The sequence below is a fragment of the Carassius auratus genome, chromosome 28 (assembly GCF_003368295.1).
Source record: "Carassius auratus strain Wakin chromosome 28, ASM336829v1, whole genome shotgun sequence".
Lineage (NCBI taxonomy): Eukaryota > Metazoa > Chordata > Actinopteri > Cypriniformes > Cyprinidae > Carassius > Carassius auratus.
Genome location: NC_039270.1, coordinates 15244590 through 15264036, shown reverse-complemented (window position 1 = coordinate 15264036; position 19447 = coordinate 15244590). Strand labels below are relative to the sequence as shown.

The window sequence follows — 19447 nt, the reverse complement described above, 5'->3', positions numbered from 1 at the left end:
TTGTGGGGACCAAATGTCCCCAACAGGGTAGTAAAACATTATTATTATTTTTACATTTTTGGGGACAGGCCTGAGGTCCCCACAAGGGGAAAAATATTAAAAATAGCCTATTAAAAATCTGAAAGTGTAACAATGCAAACAGGTTTTCGGTTATGGGTAGGGTTAGGGTTGGGGATAGAAAATATCGTTTGGTAAGAACGAAACAATAGAAGTCAATAGAACAACATAGAAAGTCCCCATAATTTACAGAAACAAACGTGTGTGTGTGTGTGTGTGTGTGTGTAGGGGGAGGTACACTCAGTCAGCAGAGCAGAGCGCAGAGGTGAAAGCTCCGAGTGACAGTGTGTGTAATCTGTGTAATCTCTGTGAGAGAACATGAGACAAATTTGGATATCCGAGAGCATTTACAACACAAGCAATAATATCCAGCGGCTCGGATTAGTTTTTAATAATCCCTCACCTCGCGCGCCTCGCCCCAGAGCCGCCTGATAACGCGCGCAGATCCCGAGACGCGACGCGACGCGCGAGCCTTCATCAATCTTTGTTATTCAGAGGAAAACAGAAAAGGAGCCATGACGCGCTAGCATCGGCTGCTCGAGCTAACCCAAGCGCGACTGTGCACATCCTTCTCGATTCCGTCAGCCTAACGTTTCTTTCTTTGTCACATTTCATCAGGAATATATTGTAATCGGCGGGAGTTTATGCTGGCCTAGAGCATTATGGTATGAAATCAATGTTCTGCGCCTCTTGTTGACTCGCCAGGCTAGTAGCGTTAGCCGAGGCTGTGTTACTAACTTACGTCTGACTACAACGGATCTTCTTAATTGGGTTTTAATTAGTTTTACGATAACAAATACACATTCTTATTAGTAATTTTGTCATAACCGTGCAGGTGGTTATTAACGTTAGATAAAATGGTAATGAGATTATTTCTTTGTGTTGACAGTTTGGCAGGCGCATGCTAACAGTGCACTAGCTCGATAGCTCAGATGCTTTTCTGTCACAGCAATAACTTTCCATGATGAGATAAACGTCTTTTTGTTTGGTTTTCTTTACACGTGTTCTCTTCGTTTTTTTTTTTATAATAACGATGATTTGAGCTCGTGTGAAGACATGTAAACAACCTAGCTGTTCAGTTTGCCAGCCATTGAAGCATCTGTAGACTGATGTTATTTTAAGACGGGAAGCGTGAATACGACTGGACATTTTAAAGATTAAAAAAACTTTTGGGTCTGGACTGGAAGGGAGGGAAATGGTTTGATTTGACCTGTCTGCACCCTTTCAAAGATAGACCTGACACAAGAGACTCGTAGAGCCCCAGAGCTCTGGAGGACTCCGAGAGGGACACACGGGTGTCTCCGGTCCTTTGCTCGGACTCTGGCTCTGATGTGAGCAGTCATGGGCACTCAGGGCAGCCCCGTCAAGAGCTACGACTACCTGCTCAAGTTCCTCCTGGTGGGAGATAGCGATGTGGGGAAAGGAGAGATCCTGGACAGCCTTCAAGATGGATCTGCTGAGTCTCCATATGCCTACAGCAGCGGTGAGTTATCAACACTTCCCACACATCTTCACGCAGACTGTGAGCGAGTAACACATCCTTCAGCCAGAGTGATCTCACAGCAAGACTGTCGCTCAGTCAGCCATTCATACAAATGTGATTTGAACAGGTTTACCAACTAACATGGTCAGTATTGTTCTTTTGAATATGGTGAGTCATTCTGCGGGTGCCATATTGTTGCTGAAAGTGATGTACAGGAGGAGGAAACACAGTTTATTATTATCTTTATCTTTTGAAGGATTGTGTAGTGTTCACTTTTGCCCAGTTAGATTGTTATATAATAGCTGTACATTTTCTGCTCAGTGGCTGTATGAAATACACTTCAGGTTTATTAAAAGAGATCCGATAATCGGTTTGAACAGGTTTTTTTATGTTTTAACCGTATTAACCAACTTCAGTTTAATTGGCTATTGGTCCACAAATAAGTGGCACAGGGACGTTTTTAATTACTAGCCATTCATTTTCATGCAATGATTTATGCAAATCAACTTTGTTTTATCAAAAGTAAATCCAAAATTATTAGTAATAAAATATTTATTATGTATATGGTTGTTGTAGTACAATGATCAGTAAGTTATTATTGTGTAAAACGTATTAAATCATTAAAATCAAGTCCACATTTTGCATATTAGACACTTAAACATATAATGATTGGATTAACCCATATAGTTTTTTAAATGACTGAGAAGTACCCAAAAACCAAATACTGTGTCTTGCTTGAGAATAAATGAGCAATTATCCAGTTAGAATTATTATAATACATTCAGTTACCTCAAATCTGAATGCTGTTATTATTAAAGGTGCTCCCTTATTCAAATGGTACCTTTTTCTCTTAAGGTAACCTTTTTTACTCAAAAAATGTGAGCTGAATATTGGTCAAACCTGTTATCAGTAGCTGTCTGTAGTTCTACGACGCTGTCAAAAATAATATGTATTAGTATTGGTCATAAAGTCAATATTGGTTGACTTAATTATTACTCAATCTTTTCTGTATTAGTCAAGATTGTACTAGATGTTTTGGGCGAGTGTTCCAGTGCAGTGCAGCCTTCCCCCTCAGGATACAAGACACACAAAGTAAATATAACTTGCAGTGTGTTTGTATGTCTGTTTTCTTTGAACAGGTCAGCACAGCACACCGTCAAGACCGGTTAAGCTCAAGCTTCTTTTGATTTGATTTATTTCACAGCTTTCCATTTGCTGTAACGAGATCTTCCATGCTCTGTCATTAGGTTGAAGCCAGCGAGGGTATAGACCAATTATAGACCCATATGTCTTTCATATCCAAATGAGCCTTGTGTGTGCAGGCGAACAGGAGCTGGGTTGCTCATATGGGCTGCTGTTTCTCTTGTCAGTTGAAGCTTTAAGGGAACAGTGTGTGTTTTATGGGTGTGGGAGATCTCCTGAGGGAGCTTGCTGGTCCTGCTTCAGAAGAGTAGCCTTGTACCATCACTCCGAATCAACACTGATGGCTCCACGATCTGTCCGTGGTTTCACTGATGGTGAATTATCCTGCAGGCATATATATTTCCCCGAGGGAGATCTCATCCTGACGTGCTCAGATGGCTAAAATGTTGAAAGGCTTTTTTAAAAATGAATTATACATATAGGGTGTGTAGAGGAATTGGCAGTGTGCAAGGAGGAATATTAAAGCATGATGAATAGAAAAGCTTCCTTTTTGGGTTTAACCTTCGTCTCGTTCTATAAATCTGCGTTTACATTTTTTTTTCTTTTTTTTTTTTTAACGAGGACATGTGGTTTGTGTTAAGGATCTAGACTGGCAAGCCCAAAGGTCATGGGCGTTTAACCCCAGTCCGCCTCAAGGGGACTGTCCCCTATAAGAAGTGTACTGTAACTTGCTTTAGATAAACGCATCTGCTAGATTGCGTTTCATTTTCGATTTCTTGAGTTCAGAGAAGCCTTGTTGAACTGCCTTATGCAGTCGTTTCAGATTGTGCAGTTTGTATTCACATAAATTGGGTTTTGGATGTTTGCGCTGGCTTTGAGTGGGCGTCTGTAAATATTTAGAGTCTAAAGTTGCAGATGCAGACATCTTGTTTGGCTGCTAGTGATCAGCAGACAGATTTGGCACAGACAAGCACAGCGGTAAAAACATGACCAGAGAGTGTTTTCCCTTTAGACAGTACTTTTCCTTTCCTTATTTATCTGTTCTGTTCTGTTCTGATTGAGTCACTGACATGATAGTGAAATAAATGTAAAATGCGACAAGCGATATAATTGTGTGTTGTTAGGACAGCATAATAAATGGGCGTGTTGACCTTTAAAAAGGAGGAGATGTATATACCTTCCCATATCCGCTTTGCTTTGTTTGGTTAATTATTGCTGACAGGACCATGAAACCTTTTAAAGTCATCATAGAGACAATTAGAAACCAGAATTTAAATGTTTCCATTCCAGCTTATGTCATGTTGATCATTTAGTATATTAATGGATTTTTGTGGTTGGTAATTATTTTTGGTAGCCACCTGGTGTCAGTATTAAAGATGGACCATGTTGGTTGACTACAGACAGTCAGTTGATTAGTGACGTTGTCTAGTTTAACTCCATTACTTGGGTTTTGACATCTTTAGTGGCAGTGCTTTATTTAGTATGCTGGTAGTGTACTTTAAGTGTTTAGACTCTCACAGAAATGTGCTTTTTTTTAAAGTGTTTTTTAGGACTTCATGTCAAGTTAAAATAGTCCAACTTTTAAAAATGCATCTCGAGATGAATTTTTGTTGCTCTGTGACTAAATGTTTATTAATCTAGGAACCTTGCTTGTCTTATTTATGATAAAAAGTTTATTTTTCCCCCAAAAAAATCTCACGTTAGACAAGGCTGTTTATATTTGATCAAAAATATGGTAAAATTAATATAATATACAATTTGAAATAACTGTTTTATGTATTGATATATTTTAAAATGTAAAATATTTCTATTAAAATATACTGACTTGGAGTGTAAGTAACATTTCTTATTAATGCTTTTTGTGAAAACTGTGATGCATTTTTTCAGGATTCTTTGATGAATACAATGATCAAGAGATCAGTGCTTATTTGAAATAGAAATATTTTGCAACATAAATGTCTTTACTGTCACTTGACTTTTCATTAATTCCATGCATCGCTGTAAGAAACATGTCTAATAGCAATCAACTTGATAGCAGACTGCTCAGAAAGGGCTTCCTTAAAGGGATATAGTTCAGCCAAAAATGAGAATTGGCATCATTTACTTATCCTCATGTCATTCCAAACCTCTATGACTTACTGTTATCTGTGGAACATAAAAAGACATTTTGAAAAATATCTGTTTTGTTTTTGCTGTTGTTGTTGTTTTTAGACCACAAAGTGGAAGTCAACATTCAGTAGTCTTATTTTTGTACAGAAGAAAGACAGTCATACAGGTTTGGAACAACACAAACAATAAATTATATCAGAATTGTAATTATTGGAAACTATTCCTTTAAGACCAATTGGTTTTCCATTTTGAAAATATGTAGCACTGCCCTAGTCCAGGTACAAAATCACTGCTATAGATCCCCCCCCCCCCCCCATTGTAGTTATAGTCAGAGTTTCCATTAGTGCTTTAACCAGAATGAGGCCTAAAGTCTCAGCCTTGAAGTTAAAAAGACATCATGACACTGCTCTAAGTTAAATGAGTTAAATGTTTATTGAAAAGCCAGCATTCACAGTTCTTCTCCTTCTGATGACTGATAAAGTGCTGATCAGATATGGAAGTCAGAGTTATGTTGTATGCCGTTTAAACACACACACACACACACACACACACGCACACACACACACAAGCTCATGTTGAAATGCACGGTCTCAGTGAAACCAGCTTTTCTACCTTTCTCAGCCTCAGGCATGTTTGTTTCATTGCTCTCATATGCTTGCAGTCTTTGAAAAATTTCCCTCAAAATCAGACGCACCCTGTTCTAGCTCACCAGCGTTGCTTGGCACGTTGCAATTTACAGCATCTCAGTATGTCATAAAATAAACCCAACAATGAGACACAAAGACATGCTCTGAAAGCAAAGGCCTCCTGCAATGCAAAAAATCTAACGTCACTACATTCTCCAATTGAAAACATTTTTGGTTTCCTCTGTCCATTGATAATAGGCTTTTTAAATCAAATGAAACATGCCCATACATGTCCCTGTCCACTTGGTCCCTCTCAAGTGTCCTCAAGTTCTGCTGGATCTTCCTCAAAGCTAGCCTCCTCAGGCTGTCTTTGCTCAGCGTAGCTGGGAAGTCTTGGCCTGTGGCCCGAGCTGGAACCTGAGATGATAATTACACCGTACTGCCCTTGTCAGGCCGTGTATCCAAGCCATCTGCCCATACAATTACCCAGAAGGAAGGAGGAGGGATGCTAGAGGAAGAAAGTGTGATGCTCCCTTGGCCTGATGTGCTGCCCTGCTTAAAGAGCCACACAGATGGGAAATAAAAAATTACCTGTATTACAGTGTATGATGTAGCTGTCCATCAGTGTAAACAATGTGCAAAGTAATTAAACCAAACAGTACACGATTTATAAAGTTATTGGCTTAGGAGGGGTAAGGAGTCGACTCTGAATCGCTGAAACGAGTCATTATAGATTTCAAATCTTTTGCCCATCTCTATGTACGTCACTAGGAGCACTTCGCATAATAATCTCCGCCTACCGTGTTGAGAGAAACGAAGCTCTGACCTGCCCCACCCCCACACACAGATGCTCTGGTTGGTGTGAGAGCATCATGTCGAGGAGACCGTTTGTTTTATTTTCACTGCCAAAGAATGAAGATCAGAAGAACCAATGGCTAACATTCATTTTTACCACAATACCAGAGCAGTACAACAAATCCCTTTTGTTGTGTTCACAACATTTCACTGATGACTGCTTTTCTAATCTCGGTGAGTACAGCGGGATTTTCAAAGCGTTTGGCCATAAAAGAGGGTTCATTACCAACTTTATTTAGACCAACAAGCATCTCCGAATCACAACGCGAAGTATGATTATGAAGTTATGTGTCTGTTTTCTCCCGAGCATCTTATCAGTATGTGTGCTGTCTGCACTGATCTTCATGTACAAACACGTCATTAAAATGAAGTGTAACTCCATGAATACTCAACGAAGATACATGAGAGAGATATCTATAGAAAGTTGACATGTCTACTTTAAAACTAAACAAGTGCTGCCGAAAACAGATATTCTGTGATAAAGTAATCCATATGAAAACAACACGATGTCTGTTTTACACGTCTCCCTTCGTTATATCTAATGTGACCACACCCCCGCGCTGAACGCGCTATTCAGATTCAAACTGAAGCGCGCGGCTTGAATACACACACACAGAAGAAAAAGCAGCGAGACTGTTCAAGTTTTTTATTTTACTGTTTGCTTCGCGATGAGAGGAATAAGACATAATTCACCCCAAACAGATGCTAACGCATAGTTTACCGTGGAGGTGTGTGCGGAACAACCAATCAAACCTGACTATGTTAGTTGACCAATCAGAACACAGTATGCTACTGAAAGGTGGGGTTTAAGGAAACTGAATCTTTTGAACAGCTTCGCGCAAACCGTTTGTGGATCTCTGAGAATTGAGGTAATTTTAAAATGATATTTTGACAAAATGACAATGTTTTTTAACCTTGGATGGATTTAAACCTAATGTACAGGACTTATAAACAGTGATAGGAAGCTTAGAATTTTCATCTTACTGGCTCTTTAAGAGCAAAGCTTTGCGGAATGGAGAGCAGCAGGAAATCGGCCCCAGTGGTTCTTTTTAAGTGCGAGCCATTTTCCCTCTTGTTACATTCTCTTGTAGATGTTTAATAATGGAGGACCGCAGAAGTCTGAGGGCTCAGAAACAGCTGACATTCACTAGTCAGGAGATCTTATGCTGCCTGTGTAGCTTCGCTTGAGAGGAGACCCTGCTTCAGACGTGTTCTGTTTCAGAGTCATCAAAGCTTTACCAAGTATCTTTCCCCTTCCTTTTCTCTATTTAAAGCCACAGTTAATCAAAATAATGAAAGACTGAAAAGCGGCTCCAAGCTTTTTTTATTCGTTTTGCTAATAAACATTCTACCTTTTTTTAAAATATTGTTTCACAGTGAGAAATTGCAATAGTAATACTTGCTTTAATTTTTATTTAGTAAAAGCATTATAACCACATTGATTTTCAGTCGTTATTTCTATGGTAATTATTATGATTCGTTCTCTTCCTTAATTCATGCAGCCCTACTGTGTCCCCTCTTTTATGACATCGCAGCAAGAAAACAGCAGATATCATAATGGAATAGACAACAGAAGGGTGCGACTTTGTTTTGGCCTCTACTCAGAGAGGAACAAAGTTGATTTCCTTTTTAGAACTGATGTTCCAGAGGAAGCAGTGTCCAAAACCACTCTTGTTATGATGAATAAACTCTCCACACTGCTGTTATTGTTGCTTAATAACATTTTTATGGATTTTTACTAGGCATGTGACAGTGTGATGCATGCATCTTCCCAAATTAGTAATGAGATTCATTTATAAATCTGCTGCTGTCAACAAAAAGAAGCACTGAGGACTCCCTGTGGGTTTCCATCAAGATAAAAGCTCCATCAACATTTAGAAGTGATAGTATTGTTATTTTACTGTAAGTAAGACAATAATAATGATGATAATAAGTACAACAGCTCTATTAATACATTTATTGTAACATTCACACACAGTGTTCAGACTGGGATCTGTAATATTTCTAGTGTTTTAAAAGAATTCTCTTCTGCTCAGAAAGGCTGCATTTATTTGCATGCCTGATTCAAGAAGGGGGTCTCAGAAATGACCTCAGTATTATTTTACTAACTTATTAATTTGAAGTTAAATAGTGCTTTGTTGGTATAATGTCTGCTAGAATGTTAAAAACTGTTCAGTGTTAAATAAGTATTTTTAAATGATTGTTTTTGTATTGTGTACAAAAATATTAACTCTTTATTCCATGTAGTGTCCATTTCATTCATTTAAAATTTAATATTGGAGGCATCAAAGTTATTTGACACATTTTAACTTTTTTTTTCTTTTAGTGACGCAATAGTTACTTTCCCTGGTAATTGGTTACTTTTATAATGATGTAACTCAGTTACTATTTGTGAGAAGTAACTATAACTTTTACTAAAAAAGTTACTAGTAACTTGCCAAACACTGCACTACAATGCTGCTTCTGCCGCCTCGTACAATAGATTTACACTTTGTATTAGGTAGTCTGTCATCAATGACAGTAGCTCATTGGAAAATGATGGAAAATGCCCTTCATTGTGTTTGCACTGGTAAATGCTGCTGCCTGCCAGCTGGAATCACCAATAAAACGTGGTTCCATGTTTTTTCTCTATCCTCATAAATATAATCATTGCAAAAATTCTTGAAATATCGTGATATAATTTTGAGGTTATATCACCCACCCCTAGTGCAAAAAGATGATCCACTGAGATAAGTGCTTTTGGCATGGTGGATATTACAGGCACTGGCCTGTATGAAAAGAGACGCTGTGAGCCTTTGTTAGAGACAGAGCTGTGTATTAAAATGCAAAAGAAGCTTGAATGCTGACCTGCTGTGAAACGCCTGAAAATGCAGATATTGCAATTCAGTTGATAGAGCCCGTACTGTGTTGATCTTTTTCGTTTTCTGAATGATAAATGTAGATAAGCAGTCAAGGTAATCGCCTTATGACAAGCGTCCTGGACACATTTCAGCTATGATAGCATTAGCTAACAGCAGATTGGTTGCAGCTGTCAAGCTTTCCACTGAATGTGCACAGTCACTATCAAGATGGTCATTTCAGCTTTAGTGCCTTCTAATAAATGGAAGAATTAGCAGAGAATTAAATTAGGTAGTACACCAAATGCAGTCACGCTGACAGCTGAAGCTTTTTGAGTTCCCGATCCTGTCTAGAGTATTTTTCTTTTCAGTAGACAGCCTTGTGTGATGTCTGATTGTAGACAGACTGTTATGTTTTATTTAAGTGTTCTCTGTCTCTCATTCTGTAGGGATCGACTACAAGACCACCACAATCCTGTTGGATGGGCGGAGGGTGAAACTAGAGCTTTGGTAAGTGGATCACAACTGCTGTTTTGTTGTTCCCCTCAAGACAGAACAGTGCCTCGTGGTCTTAAAGCACGAATCCGTCACTAATAAAGGGTTAGTTCACCCAAAAATGAACATTAGCCCATAAATTACTTCTCAAGTCATCCTAGGTGTATTTGACTTTCTTCTTTTTCCAGTCATCAGGAAACATAATATAGAAAAATCACACATTTAAGATTTATTTTCTAAATCATTTCTAGATCTTATTAAAAAAATTATGTTTCTATTATGTTTGTTGTTGAAATATAATTTACACAGTGGCTATTAAAGCTTTTCATAAAAGATTTATATAAACATTATTACATAAACATTACAGGTTAAGCAAAATATAAGGAATACCTAGGCAGTCCATAGATTAAACAAAAAACTCTTCTCTAGATGTTATTTCTCTCACAAACTGTGGATGCTGAATGACTTTCTGAGGTAAATGTGACATTGTCCAAAACTGGTTTTATTGACCTCTTTTCCACGGTTGAGCCACTGATTACATGGGACATGATACATATTAAAAAGTGATCTAAACTTTAAAAGGACATTAAAATAGAAACAACACACAAGTTATTCAACATGAAAAGCAATAGAAATGTAGTAACTGAGTCATTTCATCAGATAACTGCGCTCTGCTGGGCTGCGGGACACACTACTTATTAATCTGTGGCAATTGTCTAGGTTTCATTAATTTTGTCCCCTAAATAACCCATGATTTAACTGAAATAAGGGAACAAATTAATAGATAGAACGAATTCTTAATTCATGAAATCTTTTATTTCCCTTCCCATGTTTACCACACACAGTAAGAGTTGCGATTAAAAGTGAAAGATGATAAAATAAACCTGCGAAATTAGAAGATTTAAGAAAAGAAACCGGCAAACCAGGACAAAGCCACATTAATGAAGTCTATATCTCGTACAGCATCCAGAGGCGTGGTCACAATCAAACATTTTCCTAACCCTGCGAAAAAGTTTTTGTTTCGATTGCGAAGCCTGGCGCACGCGTATATTCTAGCAATTCAAACATACATCGCAGACTGTACATTATCAAAATAAAATACAGTCAACTAAACTTATAAAAGGTTACACTGGTCAGTTTAAATAGACCAGTATAGCAGCACTGCGTGTCAGATTTTTAAAAACAAATATGCTATGCCTACCAGAACGAAAAAATACAAAATCTGACATTTTCTAGAACACAATCAAGCAGGATCAGATTAATGTGAGCAACAGTGTTTTGCTGCAGCAGCGATGGATGCGGTTCACTTAATGCGCAGCGCAGTCACGCGCGCGCCACAGTTACGTTTCGGATCATTTTATTTTAAATGCCATAATGTCTGCTGAAAACATTGCAATTGTGTTTTAAAATACAACAACGATCACCACGAAACCATTTAAAGAGGCTCTTTCAGCGGTCTCCGTGCCAGAACAAAGTCAACAAAGTAAAATGAACTCAAACGTATGGTGCGCTCTCTTGATTTTATCAAATGATCATAATCACATCTATTCATTTTATAATCCTGCTACTAGCATTTTATTCTGACTAAAACCCCATTAATTCAAGTGAGAAAGTGTTTTGTGTGTGTTGTGTGTGGCTTTTGCACATCCTGCCATGCCGGTGACTGCTGCCTGCAATAGATGTATTTAGCAGCATTATGGTTAACGATTAATCGATTAATTGATCGTTAATTTATACGACAACCGATCATGGAATTAATCGATATTTTACTTCCCTAGATAATACCAATTTAGGTCAACCAATTACTAAGCAGTGCTTCATTTTGTTGAGTCTTTACTGTAAAAGGGCCAAATTAGCTATTAAAGAAAAAAACACTTAAGCAAAGCATGGTGAGGTCAAAGTGTCTGAATAATTTTTGGTCCCAAATTATTATTAGGTTTACTCGTAGTCCACTGTATGGAGAATTTTTGTGTATAATATGTTACAGTTTACGTTAATATATAATAATCAGCTGGTGTAAATATATATATATATATATATATATATATATATATATATATATATATATATATATATATATATATATATATATATATATATATATATATATATATATATATATATATATATATGTGTGTGTGTGTGTGTGTGTGTGTGTGTGTGTGTGTATGAATAATTTCTCTTTCTGTATGCATGTAGAAAATGTACATTAACACACAATTGCAAGAGCTCATAACTCATCAAGTAAACATTCCATTAAGGAGGCTAAGAAATCTCGAGCGTCGAGCCCACTTTCTGTTATACATCCATTAAAGCATTTAGCCACTTCCCCAGAGAGAAAGAAAAGTTTCCTAATCAGGGAGGCATTGGAGTGTAAGACAGCAGAATTACACATTATGAAGACAAACAACAAGCTTATTAGCGTTAACACACAGTGTGGTAAGAGCCTGAGGAGCAATTCTCCAAACCCTTGAGGAAATTCCCATGTAATGTCTGCTGTAATGTGCTGGGCTATATAATGCAATGCTTTATAGTAATTGGGCTTCTTACTGCATACAGAGTCTAATGCATGTTTCAGAGATCTCAGGTATATCTGATGAGCTCTGTAATGTGACTGTGGAAGTGCAGCACTAAACAGCTTTCCCAAGAGTGGCTTCAGCCCTACAACTTCAAAATGCAGCTGCCATTTAGACTTTTTTTATGTAGATTTATTCCACCCCATTACAGGCAGATTAACTGTGTGAGAAACTTCTCACTGATAGAGAGTGTAGGCAGCTGGAAAGGTTATTTGGGTGCGGACGTGCCACAGTGGAAAACTCGTTTTTCTAGCCTGTGACGCCAACACAAGTGCCTGAGTCATCTTGTTTTTGGGTTAACTCTAAACTCAGCGTCCATTGTCCATTTCAAACACATAGCTTTGTTCCAAAATATAGTGAGCCACCTATCTATTTACTGCCTGCATAGGCTGCTGCCTTTTAAGGGAGCATTGTAACTAAAATAGAACCTCTTAAGTGACCGATTTGGAACGCTTTTCATAGGCAGCAACTCCCAGTGCTACATATTTAGTGCTGAAGCATGCAGCATTTGTTTGATGTTAGCTTGTTAAGTTAATGCAGTGCTCCTAAAAGCATAGAAAATGTATAGCACACAAATAATGTATTTTTATTCACAGTGAATTCTGGTATTTCCTTCTTTGCGAAGGAATTAATTGTGGCCTGTTTTTAAAAGGCAGCATAATTTAGATGCCCACCTTTTGGAACAGCTTTCACAATATAAAATCACTTATGATGCCTTCAAATGCTATGAAAGAGGGTTCAAAGCTTAACTGTAGTATTTAGCAGCTGTTTGCTGTGTGATTTTGTCCTGACATGTCTTTGTTTGCTTCCAGGGACACTTCAGGACAAGGCAGGTTCTGCACCATTTTCCGGTCGTACTCCAGGGGAGCGCAGGTAAAAGCACTTTTAGTGTTCGAGTTTCACCCAAGGCAAAAAAAGGGACATGCATATGTCCTGTTATATACTGTTTACATAACCTGCTAGGATATACCAATATGTTTATATAGTTTGGTTCAAAAGTCTGAGTCCAACAAGAATAAAAAAAAATCACCAGTGGGCTTGGAGTGTTTTGTGTGGTGCTGTGAACGTCCCTCTTCATGAACAGGATACCAGCTAACAATACATGTTTGTTTGTCCTCCACAGGGGATCCTGTTGGTGTATGATATCACCAACCGCTGGTCGTTTGACGGGATAGACCGCTGGATCAGGGAGATTGATGAGGTAACATTAAGCTGATGTGAGATCACTAATATACATATAGTCCTTAAGGCTATAAGTTTGAGACTGTTAGATAGATGTCCCTGCTTTACTGCATGTATGTGTAATCTTAAAAGAGTCATGTTCAGTATTACAGCAAGTTGAACCCGGACTCACAGCATACAGTGTCACTGTTACTCTCCTCTCCTTTCCTTTCCTTTCCTCCCCCGTTCCTGTAGTTGTGTTTGAGATCCAGAGAGGATGTCCTCTCTTACTACAGCCCCATTTTTTTTAGGCTACTCCGTTACGGTCTCTTCCTTCCTTCCTGGTTTGAGAATTGTGTGTTCTTGTGTGTATTTAAGTGGATATGTGTGGATATCTGTGCTTGGGGAGTGTGTGTTTGTTGCATGGCTGAAGATTTCTTCACACAAAGAGCTGCAGAAAGCACAAAGCGCACATATGACGGAAAGAGGGAGCGTGCTGTATTAGTTGGCAGCAGAGACTTCAACTTGAGGACTTTTGACCTGCTTTGGTAAATATTAGAGTACTTGAAGCTCTGCTTTGACTTTGCAGCATTGACTTGAGTCAGACTTAAGCTGATGATTCACTGTGAGTCATTTCATTACAGCATGAGCTTTGACCTTGCTGAGCTTCGGAAGGGTGCAGGGTGCAGTGCTTTGCTCCGCAAGCTTCGAATTAGTGTAGGGAGGAACCTTTTAAGATCTCTTGAGACATTTTAGGTTTATATTAGTGCTGTCAAACGATTTATTGCACCCTAAATAAACGTAATGTATGTGTGTGTTCTGTGTATATTTATTATTTATTTATAAATACACACATACAGTATATATTTTGAAAATATTTACATGTATATATTTATATACATATTAAAAATATAATATAAATTAACAACACTTTTTTTTCTTAAATGTATAGATGCATGGATTATGTGTGTGTATTTACATATACATATTGAATATAAACTGAAAAAAAAAAAACATTTAATTTGGATGCGATTAATCGTTTGACAGCACTGGCTTATAGTTATGTTCGCAAAATATTTACACTACCGTTCAGAAGTTGGTGTTTGAAAAGTCTCTTCTGTTCAGTGTCACATGATCTGTCAGGAGTCATTCCAATACAATGATTTACTGCTCTAGAAACATTTCATATTATCAATGTTATAAAAAGCTATGCTGCTTCATATTTTTGTGGAAATGTTCAGGATTCTTAAAAAGGTCAGATGATTGCATCGTGATGTCCTTCCCACCCCTTCATCCCATTTCCGTGCTTGGAAAGGAAATAAGTGTACTAATGAACCCCTAAAGGCGATAAATAGCCTACGAGATGGGACAATAAGAAAAATATTTCAATACTTTCTCTCACAATTATATGGTTGGGTAATTATACTGTCTATAGAAATTGTGGGCATCAGGGAGCCACTACTAATATACAGGGCATCACACAGACTCTAAACTATGGAGCGGCAGCACCTACCACACATTTTACAAGATTAGATGTTTGTCAGTGAGCAAACCATTCATCTGTCCTTACTCTGTGTATGTGCTAAGTGAACGTTCATGTACTGTAACAGTCTAGCGCTAGCTAACGGCTAACCATGTCCTTTTAGTTGCTCCATAGGATAAGTTATTATTTGTTTTCCGTGCCTTTTCTGCATACGGATTCAGGCTTCGTGGCACACACAACGTAACCCCGCCCCCGATGTCATCATCCATCACGATGTTTCACTGTTGACATACATGGTTGTTTAAATGGTTGTGTAGATATATTTTTCCATGTATATTACTAGCATATACATTTGTTTTAATTGTTTATTGGTGCCAATATTGTAACATTATTAATATTAATTCATCAGTAATAATTAATCATAATTCATCATTAAAAAAGTAAACCATATATTACTAATACATAATATAATACAATAATACGATAACATTTTAAAATCAAGTCCTAAAAAGCAAAATAAATCATTTTGTTTTTAATGTAAAAATACATTTTGGCCACATTGTGATGCACAGTATGATTTTATTTAATTTTTTACGGTTTCCATAAAAATTTGCTATAGATTCCATTTGAACTGTTATTAATTATTAGTGTTTTCAATGATTAAAGGATTGAGCAAAATTGTTCAATATCCGACATCAACTAATAATTGATAAGAAACGTCTTTCAGAGCATTATTTGAGATTCACTGTATGAAGAATAAGATTTGAGACTTGACTGATTTGATTTGAATCCACTTGCGTGGCTCCGTAGAGCTCCTGGAGATTGCCGAGTGCTCTTTTCTCTGTGGACTTGAGAAAGGCACAGATAAAACAGGCCTCATTGAATAAATAAATGAGACAGGCCAGCTGTGACACGGTTTGAGATTCAATCAGCCTGACAGGACTGTGGATTTCCTTTTGTAACCCACTTTCTTGTCTCTCTGTCTTTCCTCAGCACGCACCAGGTGTACCCCGTATTCTTGTGGGTAACCGGCTACACCTGGCGTTCAAGCGACAGGTCCCCACAGAACAGGCACGAGCATACGCAGAAAAGAACGGCATGACGTTTTTTGAAGTGAGCCCTCTCTGCAACTTCAACGTCATCGAGTCGTTCACAGAGCTGTCGCGCATCGTGCTGATGAGGCACGGCATGGAGAAGTTCTGGAGGCCCAACAGAGGTGAGGCTTCCTCAAGCTTTAATACACCAACATCTCTTCACTTTGAAATCAATGAAAAACTGGCGAAAAGGTCCATTCTTTCTGCTATTTTAGATGGTAATACCACAATCACAGTGGAAATCTTTGGTTTCAGCCTTCTGGGGGATGCAGGAAAACTGGCATGATCAGCATAGCTTTCCATTAGCATAGAAAACCACACTGTATGTCGTCCAGAGCCGCATAATTAGAGGCAGAAGGCTTTCAGAGAAGCACGTCTTTCTCTGTCTGTTTCCACCATTATGTGGGGTTTTCCCATGAGACCTCGCCGTGCCTCAGACGAGCTGTTTAGCAGAAGCAGCGTCCTGCAGCTCTGAGAACGGGAAGCACTTTTCAAAATGGCAGCGATTTATACTCCGTATTGCTCTCCTCAGCTGTTCATGCAGGAGCAGAAAAGATTGGATTCTGTTCAAGCTCTAAGAGTTTGCTTTTTGAAAGAAATGAATACTTGTATTCAGCAATGGCAATTTAAATGCTTCAGAAGTTTCAGATATTTATAACAGAAGTTCGAGAATATCAGTTACAGAAGATTTCTATTGCAAATAAATGTTGTTTTTTCTGTCCAAAGAATCTACAAGTTATTAAGCAACACAACTTTTTTTTTTATAATTGATGATGATATTAAATGTTTCTTGAGCACCAAATTGGCATATTAGAATGATTTCTGAAGGATTATGCACCAAGGATAAATTCCATTTGAAAATATTTCAATTGCATTTCAAAATGTTAATTGTAATAATATTTCACAATATTATTTTTTACTGTACTTTTGATCAAACAAATGCAGCCTTGGTGAGTGCAAGATATTTCTTTCAAAAACAATAAACAGTATTGACCCCAAACTTTTGAATGATATTATATTGTATTATATTATCAGTTCATTATATTGTTGAAGGCTTGCTAACAGCACCATGTGGTTTTTTTGCTAAATATACCAAATGTCCTTCCCAGAGGTTTTTCTCTGTAGATCACTTTCTAACACGTTAACTAATATTCCCTTGTCAGGCTTCCCGTGTGAATCTCATTTGCATTCGACTCCATCTGAACAGAAATGCAGGCAGCGTGTTAACATCTGCTGAGGGAGTGCTGAATAATTGAAAACATTCTCATTACTTTTGTAAAGAGAATAAAAAATGATCTACTGGAGGCAGCTACTGTTGAATCTCTGAAACATCACATGCCTAATTCTTTAGTTTTTATGGTTCGATTATGCAAACATTCAGTTTGGTTCTGATCGCCTTTGCCTTGTAACTCAAGTGTGTGTGTTGTCTTTGTTTCGTTGCAGTTTTCAGTCTGCAGGACTTGTGCTGCCGTGCCATTGTGTCCTGCACCCCTGTGCACCTAATCGATAAGCTGCCGCTTCCTGTGGCCATCAAGAGCCATCTGAAGTCATTCTCCATGGCTAACGGCATGAACGCCGTCATGATGCACGGACGCTCCTACTCACTAGCCAATGCCGCCGGAGGCAGCAAAGGCAACAGCCTCAAACGCTCCAAATCCATCCGGCCGCCTCAGAGTCCGCCCCAGAACTGCACCAGGAACAACTGTAAGATCTCCTAGCCTCCGGGCACGCTCCCTTCCCTTACATAACACTCAGGTGCACACGGACGAACACACGAGGAAAGCGACACAGGGCTGGGCCGATGAGGTGTGGCACCTCCCGGTGTGGGGAGAGCAGGATGTGATCACTTCCTGCTGCTACAGACAGCTACGTTTCTCCTCCTCACATTGCTGCAGTACAGATGATTCCTCACTCACAGGTCGTGGATAAAAACAAACCCTTCATCAGACTGATTTCGTTGCACCACCGACAGCATGTTTCCTACCGCGCTAGCGCCCTCTACTGGACAGTTCATGCTGCTTTAACCCTGCGTTGGCTGAGAGGCCTCGTTTTGAAGTTGTTTTATGGGCTTATATTCGGCTTTAGTTGTTGCTCATACTCATTATCCTCAGTGCTCTGCATACGGTGTTCCTCTTTTTTTGCTCTTTTTAGGTACCTGTTCTCTCTGCAAAAGCTGAAGTTCCTCGGTCACATGGTCAGTGAGACAATGAGAGAGGGCTGATGCGAAATGACATGTAGTGCTTACGTATGAACCGATGTATTAAAAATGTGATTTGCACTGCAAATTGGTGGTTTGTGAATTTGCCGGCCGTTTACACAATGACTGTTGTTGAATGTGGACTGTGGGACCACCAGGCCGAGCGCGACGGCACAAGCATTTCCAGACTACTTCTGTTCACAATCTTTCCTCGCTGAAGATCCAGAAAATGGTGTTGAGTCAGATCGGTCTTCTCCTTAAACACGGATTACAGGAAATTACTCCTCAGGGGACAGTACTGGCAAAGGGTTTTTTGTCTTCGTTTACTCTCGGCTTCTCCTCGCTTTTTCCTGCATGCCTTGTGGGATTATTTGTCATATTTACAATAGTTTGAAGATTATACTGTAATTACCTCTCTTCTCATGTCCAGAATTCAATACCACGACTGCCTCGCAGCCCGAGTTTCTCACTCAAACCCACACATTTCAGTACTTCCGTTGCAGTTACAAGTTTCCACCCTTTTGGGGCTAAAATGGGCGATGATTTCAAAGTCCACGTGTTCTACCGGTTTTCAGTGTTGTAGCATGAGTTCAAAAGTCCGGTTTCTGCTCGAAGCTCTTTTAATCTGCATATACAGCATGGTTTCTCTATAGATGTATGTCAGAATGAAGGATGATAGACCAAGCTTGCTTCTAAATATCGAGCACAAACCAAACAAGTGACGTCACCGGTGGAATCTACAGCACTTCCTTTTGCTTCTTCCAATCTATTTCCTCCAGGTCTGATGAGCCGTAGTTTTTTCTCCCGCTCTCCTCCACCCCTTCATCTCAGGGATGAGCCCTGGCCTCCAGCGGCAGACCTGCCCAATGAAGCCCGTTTAAACCGGGCTGAGCGACGGGACGCCATCAGGGGGCCTTTAAACTTCTTCAGAGGGCTCTGAGCTCTCGGGGTTTGACCTTTAAGCTATTTGCTACAGGCCTTTTGCAGTCACTATAGCTGACAGAATGATCCTGGCACATGTTGGCTATGTGTTTAGAGCAGTTGTGTGTGTTGGTGTCCCTCTGTTGGGTGACGTAAATACTAAAGGGTCCACAGAAGGTGTTATTGCCCCCCTCTTAATCTTTAAATCCCAAAAGGTTGTGGTAATAGAAATACTACAAAGAAGTGTTGTTTTATTCCTTTTTGGGCACCTGTAGGTATTAGTTTAACCCTCTCACCTGAGAGCAATGTTGTTCTTCTGTTATATGCACATTATATGGTGCAAAGAATTTCTGTGACTTAGTTAGAAGGCTCCATTTAAACTTTTTTGTATTGTAAAGTGTTTTTTCCTC

General features: G+C 38.9%; 1 protein-coding gene across 1 annotated transcript; it reads left to right on the top strand.

Moving 5' to 3' along the window:
* Nucleotides 1-337: 337 nt before the first annotated feature.
* LOC113046964 (ras-related protein Rab-40C) lies at nucleotides 338-18911 on the top strand. The gene is made up of 6 exons (XM_026208137.1): nucleotides 338-1540; nucleotides 9560-9620; nucleotides 12994-13054; nucleotides 13305-13382; nucleotides 15819-16041; nucleotides 17363-18911. Exons 1-6 carry the CDS (start codon nucleotides 1399-1401, stop codon nucleotides 17635-17637), a joined length of 840 nt encoding a protein of 279 aa, XP_026063922.1. The 5' UTR covers nucleotides 338-1398; the 3' UTR covers nucleotides 17638-18911.
* The last annotated feature ends 536 nt before the right edge of the window (nucleotides 18912-19447 follow it).

Excerpts from the sequence above, each read along its gene's own strand:
- LOC113046964 (XM_026208137.1), top strand. The coding sequence starts at position 1,399 with ATGGGCACTCAGGGCAGCCCCGTCAAGAGCTACGACTACCTGCTCAAG. Across the intron at positions 9,621-12,993 it reads AGGGTGAAACTAGAGCTTTG|GGACACTTCAGGACAAGGCA; the intron begins GTAAGTGGATCA and ends GTTTGCTTCCAG. Across the intron at positions 16,042-17,362 it reads GTTCTGGAGGCCCAACAGAG|TTTTCAGTCTGCAGGACTTG; the intron begins GTGAGGCTTCCT and ends GTTTCGTTGCAG.